Genomic DNA, 18,692 nt, shown 5'->3' on the forward strand with positions numbered 1-18,692 from the left:
GTCAGTTAAGTTAACCTAAGAACAAAGGGGAACAGAGCAAATTACTCACTGATCTTGTCTAAAGAATGTTTGTAGCTTTAATAAGGATTAATCTATATTTAATTTATAATTTATGCAGTTCAGACTATTTGATAACCTTATTCAATTTCTGTATATTTCAGTTTTATTTACACACAAAACATTAATGGTGAACATTTTTGACTTTATAAAATGATTATCTCAAGTCTTGAAAAAAGTAAGACATATTTTTGTTATACATAGTTTAGTAGCCTACTTTTATTTTTGGCAGAATTTATCATTATAATCAACTTAATTATTTCCTGGATTTTGTAACACCATAGTCCCTAAATGTATGTAAATGCAGGAAATGGGATTTAAATCGGGAAAAATTTTGTGTACCAAATGTTGCACAAATGTTATGGCAAATGTAAATTTAAAAACAGAAATGCATTGCCATTTTACATATTACATTGTCATTTTGCATATTACATTTCAAACTGAATATTGCTACCCATATGCTTTCATAGTCTTGTAGCAGGTATTGAGAAGAAAATATTATTGTTATGATGGGTTATTTCATTGCTTCATGTAGTTTGTTATGGTGCAGTAGCGAAAGACTCCAGCAGATTTCATAGACTTGGCAAATTCATTTTTCAGAAGATTGAAGGAACAGACATCTGTTATGGGCGTTCTTGGCATTTTTTCTGAGGCTTTTATATTGTTCATATCGATATCGGAATTATATCGTATCGACCGAAATTAAGAAATATATCGTGATATAAAATTTGGCCATATCGTCCAGCCCTAGATGGCGTCTACACTAATATTTGTTTCTCTGTTTATCCCGAGGTTTACCGCAGTACGCCAGATCCAGGCCTTATCCGGATCTGATGAAGGACTTGCGCCTGGACACAACGACAACGCAGTCCTGAAGTGTCAACTAGTCTCTTCGTTGTGAAGGCTTCCTTCCCTTTACCTCTGTACTGATAAAACTGATAATTCTGATTCACGTGGCTACACGGAAGCGATAAAAAATTCGGAGCTGTAAAGCCAAAACAATCTCTGTTACTTTAATTTCCTATCATCACTGTAAAGCTGCTTTGAAACAGTCCATATTGTTAAAAGCGCTAAATGAAGGTAACTTGACTTGATTCTTGTTTTGTACCACCTACCTCTAAACTATTTTAGCAAATTTGATGGAAATGCAGGGCTGAGTGGATGTACTGAAGATTACATGTGAGTGTCTGTTCTCTGAAATATGTATTTATTTGGTCAGATTCCTACATGCTCTCTGAATTGCACCAGCCAATGAATGCAAAGGCCCTTCTGCCTCATCCAGCTCTCTGGTGTGCAGGTGAAAAAGGTCCAACTTCTGATGAACAGTGATTTAATAAACTACCATTTCCACCAGCTGATTGACTGGGTCTCTGTGAAACTATGCTCTATTTTCTGCAATTCATTAGTAGGCCATCTGCGTGTGACAATGTGCTGGTTTCTTCAGAGAAAAGAGAGTTCTATTTTTTAATCTTATTTTATAAAAAAAACATTATTTGGGAGATGAAGGTAGAGCAATCAAAGTGGCATTTCAAAGCAGGGGGCTCATCTGGATACAATGGCCTAGGAAGAAATTGTTATTGTAAGTTCGACATGCCAACGAGCCTTACAATACAATACAGCCTGGCTATAGGGATATGCTAATGAACAAACCATCAGTAGCACGATGAGCCAATCATCAAGAGTATCACATGCCAATAAACAAACACATGGTTAGTCACTGAATGTGGTGAGTTTAACAACCTCCAGTCAGAACTTATCACATTTCTGCAAAAAAATTAATTGGATGACAAATGCTTTCACTTCATCTGTTGATTCATTAGCATAATTTACATATTCACATTATCTTGACTTTTTCCTCTAACAAGTTTGTCCATGACAGATGCATCCCATAATTCATTTCCGTTCATATCCACTACTCATCAGCCTGGGGATTTAGTCACATTTTTCAACAAAGAAAACACTGCAAGTCCACCAAATTGCAAGCATTAAAGCAAAAAAAGAGCACTTTCACCCCATATATAAAACGCTTTCTATACTAAACCGCCTCCACACACTGGCATAATTTATAGCAACTCACACTTTGTTATAAATGCAGCCTGCTACATTTGTAAAAAGGAATGCTGATGGAGGGCTTATGTGACTCCACTGGAGCTAGACCAGGGATAGGAATGCTGGGATTGTTAAACATGCTTATGGACCACAGAGCTCTGCTGGGTATCTCTGTGTTAATAGAGGAGCATGACTTCATGTAGTGGTTGCCTGCTTTGCTTGGTTCCTCCACACACTCATGAGATTCACAACCTCTTCATCTCATTCGAAATATTGTTTCAGCTGAGCACGGAGCCCCACCAAAGAAGCATATACTATCCAGCTTCTCTTTACACTAACAATGATGTGTGGGATCACGTTTGTGTCTGTGTAAGATTGTTCACAGGTCCCAAGGATAGGTCCCTCTTGCGCCCTCCCGTTTCCTGCCCTCGAACAGCGGAGCAAGAAACGGCGGGGCCAGAGGATGCCTGAGTGTTTAAAGACGAGCAAGCCCACGCCGGCCCCGTCCCTCGCTCTGTCCAGAGGGAATCCCTACGCCGGTGTTATTTACCCAGCCGGACCAGCGCCCCTCTCTTCAAGCGACCGGCCTTGTCTCATTCGTTGGATCGGAGGAGGGAGGTGATGACACCCTGTCTTTGGCTGCATTTGAAGGCGAGGCATGGTCGGGCTCAGTCGCTGACCCTGCCCCCCCGCCCCAGCAAAGTGGAAGTGGCGCCAGGACAAGTTTTGACGCTGAACTTCTCCATGTCCTCACCAGGGCCGTCGAAGAGCTCGGCCTTGATTGGTCCTCTCCTGAGGAGCCCACTAGAAGCCGCCTCGACGAGTGGTTACTGCCGGAGAGCCAACAGGCACACTTCTGCCCGCCAACCACCATTGGTTGGAAGGCCAAGGCGGCTCACCAATCCAAACCATGCAGGACTACCTCAACTCTCGCCGGCCGAGCCTATACCTCTGCTGGTCAGGCTGCATCAGCCCTGCACACTATGGCGGTCCTCCAAGTGTTCCAGGCGAAACTCTTCCGCTTCATGGACGAGTCTGGACCGGACCTTGAGGCCTCCAGGGACCTGTGCAGCACCGCCAACTTGGCCCTACGCGCCACAAAGACCACTGCCCAGGCGATCGGACGAAGCATGGCCAGCCTGGTTGTGTTAGAACGCCATCTATGGCTGAACTTAACCGAGATAAAGGACGCAGACAGGGCTTGGCTTCGGCTCTTCGGTCCCGCAGTTAACCCCCTGGGGTCGGCTATCGCGGCGGTTTTTTTTCGGTTATTTTTTCTTATCAGTGCAAAGGAGACTAAAATAACTCAGTCCATTTTTGTCATACAGGCAAGTGTTATTCATCATTAAAAACTGTTAAATATCTTTTATTTGTGTACACTAATAATAAAAAAAGTTGTGTTTTTCGTAAAATAAAGAAAAAAAACTGTCTTCTCAACGCGACAGAAAATTATCTGTAACTCAGCGAATACTTGCCACCCACACGTGAAAGTAATGTCTTTACAAAGCTTGAAGTCTCCATTTTTAAATTTAAATCATATCAAAAACAAATATTATCGGTTTAAGAAATCCGTATGAAAGCACCGACATGTAGTTTCTCCAGCCCGAAATAATTAACTCTAATGTGACTATTCTAATTTGAAATATGTATGATAAAATGTATACTTTAGTTTTTACAAAGAAAGATTACACTTGAAATATTGTTATTTTAATTGTTGCTGTAATTGCAACCTTTTTAATAAAATAGCAAAGAAAATATTTACAAGGTAGATGTAAACAAAATCTTAAAAGGTCAATATAAGCCTTATCTTTAAATGATTAAATGATTTTTATTGTGTTTTATTAGTGCCAAATTTGGGGAGAGGATACATATCCAAAACTTTCTGAAAATAAAGTATGAAAATTAACTACACAATTACTAGAAATGTTTACCTTGGATATAATACAATTTTCAAGCAAAAATACAAGTGGAAAAATACAAAACGTTTTCGAGATGTTTCCAACTGTGAACCATTTTTTTATATATATATATTAGACCCCAGGGGGTAAAGCACTATCACCGAGGCTAGAGCACCATCAACGAGACGCCTCTACGCTCTTAAATGGTCAGTGTTCACTGGCTAGTGTCCAGCTCGGGACCTTGACTCCTACTCATGTGATGTACCATTAGTACTTTCTTTTCTGCAAGAGCTGCTGGACGTGGGTCAAACCCCTTCCACGCTCAAAGTATACGTGGCGGCCATAGCAGCCTTCCATGCACCTGGGGCTGGCCAGTCTTTGGGAAGAAACGACCCCCTGTCGAGCTGCTTCAGTCGGCTGACTTAAAGCCTCTTTCGCTTAAGACAACAATACTGCTAGCCCTAGCATCAGTCAAGCGAGTGGACGACTTGCAAGCGCTCTCTATGTGTGCTTCCTGTCTCGAATTCGGGCCTAACGACTCCAAAGTCATCCTCAGACCAAAACATAGTTATGTACCCAAGGTGCTCTAAACTCCATTCAGAGCCCAGGTCATTTCGTTATCGGCGCTTCCCTTACTCAAGGATGATAGAGATTTGAGTCTACTCTGCCCTGTTAGGGCTCTCAGAATTTATCTAGAGCGTTCTGTCCTATTCAGACAGTCACAACAGCTCTTTGTATGCTTTGGCGGCCAAACCAAAGGGCTTCCGCTCACGAAGCAGAGATTATTACGATGGATAGTGGACGCTATCTCTCTAGCCTACCCCTGTATGGGCCTTCAATGTCCCATAGGCCTCAGAGTTCATTCCACAAGGGGCATGGCATCTCCCTGGGCTTGGTCCATTAGTGTACCAATTGAAGACATTTTGCGGCTGGTCTTCGCTGTCCACGTTTTTAAGATTTTATGAATTTGGAAGAGTAAGCACTTCAGGCACGAGTTCTATCTATATGAGAGGTCTTGGCCCCTGAAGGGCCCAAACCTCTAGGGTATCCCTTCACCGTATCCGACACTGTCCTGTCCCCGTTGGACTCTGACTTTGGTTCTACTATAAGCCTCTGGCCGCACAGCCCCAGGCGATAGCTCAGAGCAAAGTCGTCAGCTAATAGCAAGGTGTTTCAAAATGGGTTCCTATAGCGTATAGCTACGCAATACGAAGTGAATGTTCTCGAAAGGGAACGTACTCGGTTACTAATGTAACCTCAGTTCCCTGAGAGTAAGGGAACGAGTATTGCATAGCCAGCCGTGCTACTAAGCTGCACATCCGGGTGATGTTGCTTCAGCCGATTTAACCTGATTCCTATGGAGAAATGGGCCGCTTATATAGTCAGCAGCCACCCCCATTCTGGCGCGTGAGGCGAGAAGTGTCCTGATAGGATCGCGCGTCCTCGCTGCTTCGCCATAAGTTCGGGCAGTTCCCGAAGCCCGGCCAATCAGCAAGCAGCTGCAATGCGTTTTAAAATAAAGGCTCCAATATTCTCGAGAAAAGGAGTTTTCCCATAGTGTATAGCTACGCAATACTCATCCCCTTACTCTCAGGGAACCGAGGTTACGTTAGTAATGGAGTATGTTTTGCCAAGTCAGCCACCAGACTGTACTCTCAGCACAAGGGGGAGACAGAAATGGATACCTGTAGGTATGAGTAACTCTCCCTGTCCCACGTGTACTTTGGGTCATTTCCACAACCCTGGAACAACCCTGTCTTGTTTGTGAGGCCACTATCCTAAATAAAAATATAAATAACAGAACATTTAATGCCCCACAGAAATGTACATTGGCCTTTCAAGTAGTGCCTTATACAATGTTTTTACACTCTCTCTTTCTGTTTTCCTGTCCCACCTCCCTTTTCCTTTCTCTGTGAAAGATGGCAGATTTGTGGCTGAAGTGAATGTGTAACAGCACTCCCACTCGTGTGCTGGCATTAGTTACTCTAAAGCCTGAAGTGGTGTGTGAGTGTATGTGTGTTGTGCATCAAAGGCTGGGTAAAGAACTAGCGGAAATGAGAGAGCGCAAGAGAATGAGAATGAGAAAATAAGAGAAAGTGAGTGAATGAGGGGAAGAGAGAACTGTCACTGGAATCTTTGCTGTTAGGGCTATCTTCATCTGCTCCAGTTCTAATAGAAAAAAAAATCAAGCACACACAAAACCTGACCCTGATGTCCTTCAGACACACTAACTGAGCATGCTATATGAATAATGAAAATGGTATGTCTTTTGTTGTACTTTTAGTGTTGACTGACACAAGCATCTCTATTATTATTGCCCATAGCTAAGCAATGAGAGTATATAAGACAATTTTGCCTATAGATAGATAGTCAGACAGACAGACAGATGGGCAATCACACACAACACCCTAGAATCATTACAGAAAGCTTTCAGTAAGCACTGAAAACGTAAATATATGTAAATAAATGTTATATATTTATTATCTCTATTAAACCAACATTCGGATAAAGTGGCTTAATTCTTCAACAGCAGCACTGTAGCCAGACTCAGAGCTTCATTTTGTTTTATTCACACATTCAAATTGCATTGATGTATTCAATTGGAATCCAATAACTCTTCGGGTAGGATGAAAACAAGCATGGGTAGGACATATACTCAGGTGGCTGGTTATTTTAGCATTTGCTATGAATATTTCATTAAGTGTGATATGGTATATCTAAGGTGTTCTCCTCTCCCAGACAAAGCGGCCAACATTTCCAAAGAAGAATAAAATTGCATTCTCATACTTTCATCAATCAAAGAGTCGTAGGCACTCCTGAGAACACAATGAATTCACACACACACACACACACACACACACACACACACACACACACACACACACACACACACACACACACACACACACACACACACACACACACACACACACACACACACACACACACACACACACACACACACACCTTGAAGATTCAAGAGGGGGGAAAGAGGGTGGCAGTTTAAGAGAGATAGAGAGTTGCTAAATGGTAGGCTGATCAATATGGGCCACAAAGCAACCTGTGACATAAACAGGTGGTTCCTGTTGTCGAGTATAGGGTCAAACTAGTTTAAGTGTTATGGGGTATAGACAAACAAGACAGTGCGGGAATAGACAAATGTAGCTGATTTTATTTTATTTGGGATAAATAAATTAACTAATTAATTAATTTACTGATTACTGGTTTTGATTTACATGTGGGGAATGAACAAACAAAAAAACAAAACAAATCAGACTTTGGTCCCTTAATCGCATAAAGGTTTTAGGGGACTATTAGGCTTTGCGTGTGGATAGGATGAGGCAGACACAAATAAAATGCTTTGTCCTTTTTATTTCTGTTATCCTCCAATGCATTTACGGTACAACTGATATCAGAGGAATCGGGTTGAATCCATTATCAAAAAAACAGCATCCTCAAAAACCTGTTGCAGGAAGAGCAAATACTGCCGAACGCTGCTTGACAATACAAGAGGATAAGAGGAATTTTAAAGTTGACATGATATGTAGGAGCAAGAAAACAAACAAACAGAAAAGAACAGAGGAAAAGTGTCAGTCAAAGCCTGAAAACATTGTGGCTATAGATTCAGCAGCCTTAACTGCTTTTAGTAGAAAGAAAGTCTAGTATGTCTAGTCTAGTATGTAGCAAAAATACCTAGGATGATGATAATAATAATAATAATAATAATAATAATAATAATAATAATAATAATAATAATAATAATGAATAATAAAAAAAGACAATTATTAAGAGACACATGTAACTTCTTTGGAAAGAAGAACAAAAAACAGATCTGGAGGCTCTTGGGTGGGTGTTAGGGGACACAGATGATATGGAATGCTGATAACTTACACAGATTCTGAGCTGTCTTGGCATCCAGAATTCGCAGCTCTTTTGCTTTTTTCTTGAATTGTGTCATCCTGTCATCTGTTTCTTCCACATCCTTTTTCACTGAAAGCAAAGAGACACAACCAGAGGGAACAATTAATTATCAAAACCAGTAAATGCATCTGCTCAATTTTTCAGGAAAAATAGAAAATGAGTAGATGTTCAGATGTTCAGTTTACCAAAATTCAGACATCAAGCATAAGTAGAATGACTGCATATTGTAATAGGTATTCTGGGTGGTTCATAGTTGCTTGCTTAAAGCTGTAAGTTAAATAAATAAATAAAAACCAATATTTATGTGATTAGAGATGGATATTCAAGCCATTTCACGCTAATTTTATGTTTTGGACCCCTGTTGACTGTTGTATGGACAAAACAGCTGAAACATTCTTCAGAAGTTTGGAATGACATGTGGGTGAGTAAAAGGTAACCAAATTCACAGATTAAATACTTCAAAGCCTTAAGTAAGAGGAAAAGTGGTAGTAGTGGAAGCCTTAGCAAGTGCCACTAATAAAAAGTAACAAGACCTTAAAAAACATTATTTTATATTAGATACAGTCTTGTCATACGGCTAACCAAAATGAAAAGCATGACTCCTGTGCTTTGGACCACAGTTTATATGAGCTCCTGTTATAGCAATAAAAATTACATATGCTCCTCTCTATATTGTAATTATACATATGGCACCCCGATAACAGATCCTGGTTGGAAAGCATAAGGACACAGAAACTCTAGATCATGGCAGATGTGTCACAATTAAACCGAGATACTGATGCATGCCAGACTTCCCTTTATAGCATGACATAAAAAACTGAGGAAGGGAGGGATGAGAAGAGAAAAAAGGAGGTAGGAGAAAATGGAAAGGAATAGAGAGAGACAGGTGAGATAGAAAAACAGACAGAGAGACAGACGTCTAGAGTCGATGTGCTTAAAGAGAACATCAATGCATGACTGCGGCACCACTCTGTATATTGAAGGGAGATTTTGCGGGCCTGCTTTTGACAAACACAGGGCCTGCTCTGTCAACGGCTGAGAGCCATGGAGATAATTGTGTAATATCTGTAATCCTAAAGAGCAACAGGAACGGCTTTATGTGTGTCTGGTATTCCAGGGACTGGATTCCTTAGAGCTCTGCTTGAAGAGAACCTCACCCTGAGTGACATAACATGTCAGCAAGTTCCTCGGCCAAACCATTCTCACAGTCAACTACCAACTAACTAAATTAGAGAGCAATCAAAGGGGGGGGGGGAGAGAGAGAGACAGAGAGAGAGAGAGAGAGAGGGAGAGGGAGAGGGAGAGGGAGAGAGAGAGAGAGAGAGAGAGAGAGAGAGAGAGAGAGAGAGAGAGAGAGATAGAGAGAGAGAGAGATTCTGGGAAAACCTCAGGTGAAAACAGCAATCAAGGGGGGGAGAGAGAGAGGGAGAGAAAGTGAGAGCGAGAGAGAGAGAGAGAGAGAGTGAGAGAGAGAGCGAGAGAGAGCGAGAGAGAGAGAGAGAGAGAGAGAGAGAGAGAGAGAGAGAGAGAGAGAGAGAGAGAGAGAGAGAGAGAGAGAGAGAGAGAGAGAGAGAGAGAGAGAGAGAGAGAGAGAGAGAGAGATTCTGGGAAAACCTCAGGTGAAAACAAAGACAGAAGAAGTCTAGGTTTGGCAGATTGCTTGAGGGAGTAGGAGCGCACCTCAGCACTAATCATCACAACTCCACTATTTATTTAAGCCCAAGATGGAAGTCTCCCAGGAAATCGCATACAAACAAGCCTCTCCCAAGAAATCTGCACATGTGAAGGAGCTATCAAAGCAAGAGCATCTCCTAAGCAGGTGGATTTCCTGCTGGCTACAGGCCCTCTGCTGTGCCAATAGCACGGTAGTACTGATGCATGTCCATTTTGGATTGAAAGTGATGGTGACTCTACAGAACATGTTAACAGACTTTGATCTTCTGAAAGTTTAACTTATTTCTTTAATTGTTTATTTTTGGTGCTAAAAGCTCAGGTGTGCTTAGACGGAATGGATAGTAATTAATTTGGATGAGCATCGTATCGCCTTAACAGGTGACAGGACTTGCAGTTCCAAAAAGCATTGTATATACAAAATTGTATATATAATTAGATACATTTCACAAGCTGATCACAGCACTACGGATTTATTGTCTACTTGAGAAGGAGGACGTTTTAACGTGACTTTTAATACAACCTTTCTCTGCTTTCTTGCTGGTAGGGTGTCTCAAATATGTCTCACAATGATGACAGCATGGGTCCACAACAGGGATTATGTATGTATGCATGTATGTATGCATGTATGGACGGATGGTCAGACGGACGGATGGACGGTCCATAAAAGCATGGGGTCAAACGATCTGAAGGCTTCAAGGAGTGGCAGGTAGGTTTCAACCCAAAGAGAGTCAGCAGTGCACTCTGTGTGCGTTTCACTAAAACAGCTTAAATCTGAGAAACCTGAAGACCAGAGAAAAATATATATCAGGAAACAGGGCTCCCAAAGGATCTTAATTTTTTAGGGGAAGGGCTGCAGGTGAGGGAACAACTTTCAGCCATATTGAGGAGCTTAAGATACCCCACCACCCCCTCAGGCGCATTGTCACACCCTTCCACCAGCTGGCTCTTCCACCTGGGTAGCCCACGCTCTCAGCAGGATGTTCTCAACACATCCTCGGGCTCTTCAGCTGTTACAGATCCGAAGCCCGCCAGGCCTGCGCCTTCTCAGTCCAATGCTGGATTAATGAGAAACAGACACAGCTCAGCCCATCGCTACATCCGCTTAAGGTGGAAAAGGTGGGCAGTTTGGGAGGCTTTGTTTTGTATCAACTGATTCAATTACACTCCTTCCTATATATTTCTGACACATTTTGTATGTGCTTGCACTATTGGCTTGCACTATTCTGCAGTTTTACAGGAAGTTAATGAACCGGATGACTAGACAAGAGCAGAATGCATCACTGTTTCTAACAGAAATAATTAGTGCACAATGAGCTACAATTCCACCCTCTATCCATCACTGATGATGGGAATACAACTTCACCACCCCTCCAAGAGACTTAAACTGCTCCTTCGCTTGCTGAGCTTCTTTTTTTTGGGTGCAAATGCAGTCACCACAACAGAGACGAATATCCAAAAACAAAGATCTTGACAGCTTCCCTAAAACACCATAATGAAGTGAGAACCTTCTTTGTTCGTTTTGTGTTAAATACAGTAAAAAAAAAGCTCGCCTTGCAGCATTACACAAATACAGGTAGTGTCTGTGCATAATGAAAACATATTTATACAAATAAATTAAAGATGATCCAAAACATGTTGCGTACATGTAGGAAATAAATAAGAATGAAATCAGGAAAATGTAATAAAGAATTGAATAATGGGCCAGCCATTGATGAAGAAGCCAGGGCTTTTTTTTCTTTTTCTTATAAACTTTGTAAGGACTGGTTATGTTCAGGTTGTTTCAACGCAATACAAACAGCAGTGATGCTTCAGTAATGTGATCCATTAGAATGAAAACACAAAGTCGAGAGGTATTCAGGGGGAAGGTGGTTTCAAAATGTTAGTAAAACATTAGCAGTACATGATTACTCCTGCCAATGTAATCACATACATGTGTGTTGGGTCCACATACATTGTTATATGGAGGGATGAGAAAATAGCTCTTGGAGGAAACAAGGGGTGAAATGCAACAGCAATAATATAACTTACAATAAGAAAAGCAATAAAAAAGGCAACAGAAAAACACACTCAAGTTCACACAAGCCCTTTCTGTGATTTTTGGACAGAGGGCAGCCCATGGGAGCTCCTCATTTCCAAAGTTCTTCACATTTGGGCGTAGAGATTGTTTACTGGACTTGAATCATTCTGCTGGGAGCTGTCCATGTGATATCTCCCCCCAGGCAGCCAAAGCCTTGAGCATTAGCAAGCTAAACACTACCACATGTTCGCATCCGGACCGAAATGATTCACACAAGAGCAGTCATGGAGACATAAAGCTAGAGATGTTGAATGGAGGACTGAAAACCCTGATGACAGGTCCTCTTAAAATGTGTTCAATGTCCCTGCAACGAATCAGATGAATCAGACAATGTGGAGTCTGACTGTCTGGGCTGGGAAGTGCATTGTCGGAATGCACAATCTGACTGGAATAATATGACTCATCTACCTCCGCAAAACTGACTGTCCAAACTTGAACAATGCCAATCAATATGAAACGATTTCTTTCAGGAATTAAGTCAAGCCTGAGTGAAAAAAATACTTCAACAATTAGATTAGAGTATGGTAAAAAGGAAAGTTCACACAATAATGAACATTTTGTCATAATTTTGCCCACACTGTCCTAAAACCAGGAGGTAAGATGTTTTAAACAAGTTTTGTTTTTTTGTTTTTTTGGGGTCAAAAAGTAAAATTGAACTCCACTGACTTTTATTGTTTGGACAAAAACAGATTTATTTTTTAAATGTATTGCTCACATAAGAAAATCTGTCATACAAGTCTTCGAGTGTGAAAGAAAGATTTTGATTTTGTAATTTCCTCAGCCAATGACTTGTGCACGCTGCCGTCACATGGTTACTCCAGTTAAAAAATAAATAAATAAAATAAAAACAACACACTTGCGAGTGCCTCTTGTTCATGTTTATGTTATTGTATCTACAGTATATATTTACAACTTGAAATATTTTTAGTTTTTTATCAAAATGTTCTTGTGTGATAACAATGTTCTTGTGTGGAAGTGTTAGTGTGTGTAGTAAAAGCTGTTTTGCACAGAAATTCATTGCAGCCGGCTTTGTTTTTGATGTTTATTCGTGAGTAGGTAGTGTATGGATAACATAAGTCAACATAGCTTTACACATACACACACTTTGTACTAAAGGTAAATCCAAAATAGTGATCACTTTCTAAGCAGAGGGATGTTGTGCAACCCTATGGAATATAGTCCACACATGACAAATGAGGTAATAATCAATATTTCAGAATAATTCAAACTCAGATATTGGTCTGTGTGATATCTGAGTTTTAATTATTTGACTACAAATCTCACCTCATCATTCCTCCCAGTGATTATTTCCAGGATAAACTGAGATGCCCCCAAGCTGGCTTCTTAAAACTGACTAAATATTTAAAAAGAGCCAAAAGAGCCGTTCTTTTGAAGAACCAAGATCCGGATCCCCTCAAAGAGCCATAAATCACATCACTACACAATAGAGGTTATTAAAACACTATTTTATTGGAGAATTACAGATCTGACTATTTCTGCCAGTGACTAAGGCTAAAGAGAGGTCTCTTTCTCAACCCTGCAACCAATTTACTGCCTGGATACAAGCCCACCATGCTGTTCCCACCGTCCAGCCTCTTGAATGCATGCTTACACTCTCAAAACAAAAAGAAATCCTTCAGGGACAAACCTGAAATGGTTTCTTTTTCTTTCATCCAAGTGAACCTGCATTGATCGGATAAGGGCAATCAATAAGGAAAAAGCGCACACAAATTGAATTTGAGCACAGCATAACGAAGATTCTGACATCAAGTGTTCAACGCATGCTTTACATTAGGGGTGGAGATTTTGTGGTGGAACAGCTGAGTGCATTTTGATGATGCAGTTTGAACAATTAGCATCTGAAGCTATTCGTTTTTATTAGTGAAGCGGTTTGAGCTGTTCTAACTCAAGTATCCGTGAGATTGTTGATGTCAAACAGGCCTGTGGGCCATAAATACAAAGGAAGCTGTCTGAATGAGTATAATTCAGCCTCTCTCTGGCGGCTTTCTGATGTCAGGTTATTAGGAGGTACATTTACCCCATTCCTCAGTATTGACCTTCACAGTGCTGGGGAGCTCAGGCAAAGCTGTCTCGACTCAAGGTGAATAGCACATAAAAAAAGAAAAAAGAAAAAAAAAGTGGCTGGGGGAGAGGGCTGAGCTCTCCCATCCATGCAATTATCATCATCTTTAACAATAACAAGGGAAAATGGTGAGGTTAGCGCTGATGATAATTGTGATGGGGTGGCAGGTAAAGCTTGATTCCCTCTGAGGGCGATGTGATATGCCTGAGAGACTTTCAAAGCATGACCAGGTGCAGGGGTCACTAATACACTCCCGATTCTCACCCTGGGATCTCCTGGTAGCCTGTGGAGACTAAGTGGAGAAGAGGCTAGAAAGGTCACAGCCTGACCCAAATAACAACTCATTCTCTAACAGTTTCATTATGAGTGAGAGACACACTGAGACTGAGAAACTAACAGCTGGACTTAGAAAAAAGCTCAGGAGGATAGGCAAGCCCTGTTCCTCCTCCTCATGTCAGAAAACTTTTGTTCAGTAACCTCCACGGTTGTGGGAAACACAAAGTGCAGCAATCTGTGAGCAAACATACTCACGCCATGAAGCATCTGATGGAATAAGGCCAAATGACAAAGCAATGTTGTAACCTCCACTTAATTATAGCAAGTGATTTTTGTGGCATTCTAAGAGGGACTTGCTCAGGCATGGCATCTTTTTTGGAGCTCACTTAGCACGCACATTCATACGGTAATCTAGCAGAGCAGCACTAACAGCTCTCTCCTGTACCAAGGAGCTGCAGCGTGCGAAGCTGATAATAGGTTATCTCTCGTATTAAATTTGCACGATCACATTTGTGTGAAATGAAAACAGGCTTCTATGAAAGACGATGGATCGTACTGACATTACGCCTTATCGCAAGGTCATTTGTGAGAATGCATATCACCTGGATTTAACAAAGAGGTAGTGCTGAAATAATGAGGGAGGGGAATACATCATGTCTTAGAGATGATCTGGGTGGTGTGAATATGAATGGGTTGTGGTTCTAAGCAGCAGTATTAGTACCAATACCCAAAAATGTATTTAATTTCTGGCTAGGTAGCTCAAAAGTGCAAAGAGGGTGGGAAGAGTCACTGTTAACTGGCCGCTAAGGGCTTTACAGCCATTCCCTTTGGATTCAGGCCCTCATCCAATGAGCTACGAGAAGAGATGGTTGGTTTAAGGGTTAGTTTGACCAATTACATTTAACGGACTTTAATTCTGTATTGAAAGCACATCCCTGAGGCATACGGCCAACAAATGGTTTATTTCTAGTGTCAAGAAAGAATCTATTACCTAACAAAACAACAGTCCATCTTATTATAGTGTGTTTTATTGCATAAAACTCTCACTGACCTTTCCCAGTGAGCACCTCTAAAGAAAATAAGAAACTATTTAGTACCACATTAAAATGAAGCTCAGTTTGTTAGCATTAGTATAATCATATCACAGATATCATGAACTAGATTAATGCTAATTAATTTAGATTAATGTTAATACATACACTATTGCTCATTGCAAGTTAGAGTATGTTTATAATACATTTACTAACAGTAATTTATACTAATATATTGTTTACATTTTAAATTAAATATGCAAAAGTAAACGGCAACCTAAATTAGTAAATGCTGTAAAGTATTGTTCTTTGAAGTTTCATACAGCATCTAGAGACAACATAAAATAGCATAGAACCTCACCGTAAACAGAGAAAAATCCACCAGCTTCAGCGGTCATAAGGCCTTAAAATCTCCTGAATGTTAGTCTACATTCTAGTAGTTTAGTCTAGTAGTTTACTGTGCCTGGCCCCTCTGTGTCAAGCTGAGTTATATTTAGTAATACAGAACCTGCTGGACACATGGTCTATGATGGCTCCCTGTGGTCAGGGACTGGGTGTTGAGGTTGTGTGGTTGTGTTTGTCTTCTCTGAAGGAGATCTGTGGCCTTGAGATCAACCACTATGCTGCGTTGGTAGTTGTAAGTCTAGCTGGTAAGGCTTTCAAAGAAAAGTTTGATCATTTGAAGGGTGGGAGGGGGGTGAAGAATCATTGCATTAAATAAGAACCTGTTGAGAATAGTCCCCCACCCACCCACCCCACAATTTGTCTGCCATGGTGTGAAGAGGAGTTTGGAAATACTTCACGTGTTGAGCATGCAAATGTCAAAGTTTGCCTATAACAATACAAATTAAGGTAAATAAAATGACTTTTTCATCAAGGCAGCCTGGACTTATGCTTGTTAGTGTGAGACAGTGCTATCTTTCAGAATCAAATCCACAGCAGGTACGAACAGTGTAATTGTAAGTCTTCACAATCCCACCAAAAGCAGTTGCAGTAGAAATTCATGCATTGCCGCACTTCACAGACATACAACTTCACTTGCCAAGAGTAAACGATTCCTGACAGGCATTGAACGCTTGTGTGTGGTTTCATAAAGGTTTTCATAGTCCCCTCCACGTCACTATTCCTCAGTCAGCTCACGTCCAACATGAACAGGTGACACACCAAAGCAGACGAAGACTGATTAAAAAAAAACTACACCACAGAAAGACAAGTCCCTAGTCATAAATTGCATCCAAACCAGGTTGATTTTGAGTGCCTGTGCTCATCTGTTTCATTATACGCAGTTGATCAAAGAGCCGGGACAGTTGCACGGTGATCAGGGGAGGGGAAGTGGAGGATGAGAGCAGGAGGAACAGAACCCACTATAAAAACAGTTTCATGTGAGGAAGAGCCAGGGATCGCAGCCCTAAGAATTCAGGAGAGCAGCTTGTTGTTTTTGAAAGCCCTCCATTGGCTCGGGCTCACGCTGCATCAGATGACCCCGATCCAGATGCTCAGGGTGTTTAGAGGTGCAGCAGGCTTGAGCCAAACCCTGAATCCTTTCATCACAAAACTACTTCTGGTTGCACGATAAGCCTTCCCTGCGATGGATAATTCTGGAGAAGAACAATTTGTGTGGATACAGAAGAAATTATGGTAAACAGGAAGTCCCTATACAGATAAAGTGTCTATAAGCACACCTTTTGAGAAAACGCTCTTTCCCTAACAGCCAATTATTTCCGATCAGCCTTCCTAAAAAGCTGGACCCCTCTGTTACATCCTTTAGACTCCATCTTTGATTACAGCCTTCAATGTTTGCTTTAATGAAAATAGCTAGTCAAGCATAATGAGTTATAATGATAGAGCATGGGGTGAGCATACATTCTGGTAGCGGCTTTGTGTGCCATCTCAGGTTTGACTAAGATAGTGATTACTGGGTTGACAGGAATTTAAAGTGTAAGCTGTGACCTGCTTTACTTTTGAATTACTGTGTCCACGCATACATCATCCAAACCGTGTGCTCAAATGCTTCCCCGGCAGGCTGGATTATAAGATGTTTATGGGACCTGCAGTTACCCGCTGTCTGGATTACTCAGGGATTGGACTGTGTATAAACTATGCCAGTAAATGTAGTTATGAGGCTTTACGCTCATAACTTCCTGCACTTCTTTGTTTTATAAAAGAGTAGCTTGAGAGCACAGAGAGATAGACTGGTAATATTACAGTATTGGTGAAAGATAAGCCCTTCAACGGACAATGGCAGTTAATATAAGTTATTAAAATACAGTATATAAAATAATATGTTAATAAAATACAGTGTAGTATACAGTAATAAAATAATACAGTTTTATATTTTAATCAAACTTATACTTCAGGGTTTAATAGCAATATATATATATATATATATATATATATATATATATATATATATATATAAAGATTTTGGCATTTGAAGAATATATGAGTAGTGCTTTCCTGTGTAAAACTCACCGCCCATAAGGAACCTATGAGGTTTATTTTATTTTTACTTGTTATATAGTCCCCCCCAAAAAAACTAAAAACAAACATACGATCACTTAGAAGGGCGTCATTATACTTAACGATTTGAAGTATTTATGTCATGTAAACAGTGCGGGACAAGTTACTCCCAAAAGTATAGTTCATAAGAGTTATTTTTTTCTCGCTCTGCCACTATTTTCTTGTCATCCTTTTTCACCAATCTAACGTCAAGAAATCATATTGCATAAAAGCACAAAAATCTTTTTGAAGTGCCTGGTGATGGTGGCTTTGTAGATCCAAGAGAGGAGCACATACTGAGGTAAACAAATCTATAAACAACATCAAATTACAGCCGGACCTTTACGAGCAAGCCTTAGGGTCACTTGGTTCCAGGAGAGGAAATGTAGCTATTGACTCCGCTCAGGAAACAATTCAACCCAAACAGATTTATATATTTGAGATCTCCCCAGCATTCCGGTAGAGAAAAGGAGAAGAAGTGCACTTTGAAGGCCCATGTAATACGATCATGGAATCACACAGAAATGAATTCTTTGAAGGCAGTCAGGATCAATAGAGGATAAGAGTGGCCACGGTTAAGGAGCGACACTCTAAGTCGCCGCTCTGTGATCTAACCAAATCTCTGCTCTCCATCAAAGCCAGACTAAATCAAACGTGAATTACAGAGGTGAAAGCCCAGGAATGAAAAGACACCATTTATCATCAGATGTGTGGTTATCTCTTATTCAGACTCTTTACCTTTGGCCCCACACAATGACACTTCCCTTCTAAAGTTCCCATCAAATGGTTCTTAAAACGGATAGTTCACCCAAAAATGAAAATTCTGTCATCATTTATTCACCCTCAAGTTTTTCCAAAACTGTATATTTGTTCGGCTGAAGACAAATAATACATATCTTCTTTTTTTTTCATTTTTGGGTGAACTATCCCTTTAACTCCATTTGTGATATCAGAATAGCCATGCCCATTCAAACTGAGATGGAAAGCGGTTCCTCACATTTTTGGGTCAAGCGGATTTTGAAAGCAACTTCTAAAACAATATATATAATAATAATAAAAAAAAATAATAAAAAAAAAAAAAAAAAAAAAAAATATATATATATATATATATATATATATATATATAT

At 40.5% G+C, this 18,692-nt stretch overlaps 1 protein-coding gene across 24 annotated transcripts in view; it reads right to left on the reverse strand.

Moving 5' to 3' along the window:
* The window catches only part of diaph2 (diaphanous-related formin 2), a 474,147-nt gene that overhangs the window by 193,135 nt on the left and 262,320 nt on the right, over positions 1-18,692 (reverse strand). For all 24 annotated transcript variants that reach the window (XM_077247876.1, XM_077247896.1, XM_077247898.1 and 21 more), the window contains one exon: positions 7,896-7,994. In XM_077247876.1, coding sequence (XP_077103991.1) covers positions 7,896-7,994 — 99 coding nt within the window. The remainder of the gene's footprint in view (positions 1-7,895; positions 7,995-18,692) is intronic.

This window comes from Siphateles boraxobius, unplaced genomic scaffold (assembly GCF_051911475.1).
Source record: "Siphateles boraxobius isolate OS27281-9 unplaced genomic scaffold, OSU_SipBor_1 3, whole genome shotgun sequence".
In the NCBI taxonomy this organism is placed as follows: Eukaryota; Metazoa; Chordata; class Actinopteri; order Cypriniformes; family Leuciscidae; genus Siphateles; species Siphateles boraxobius.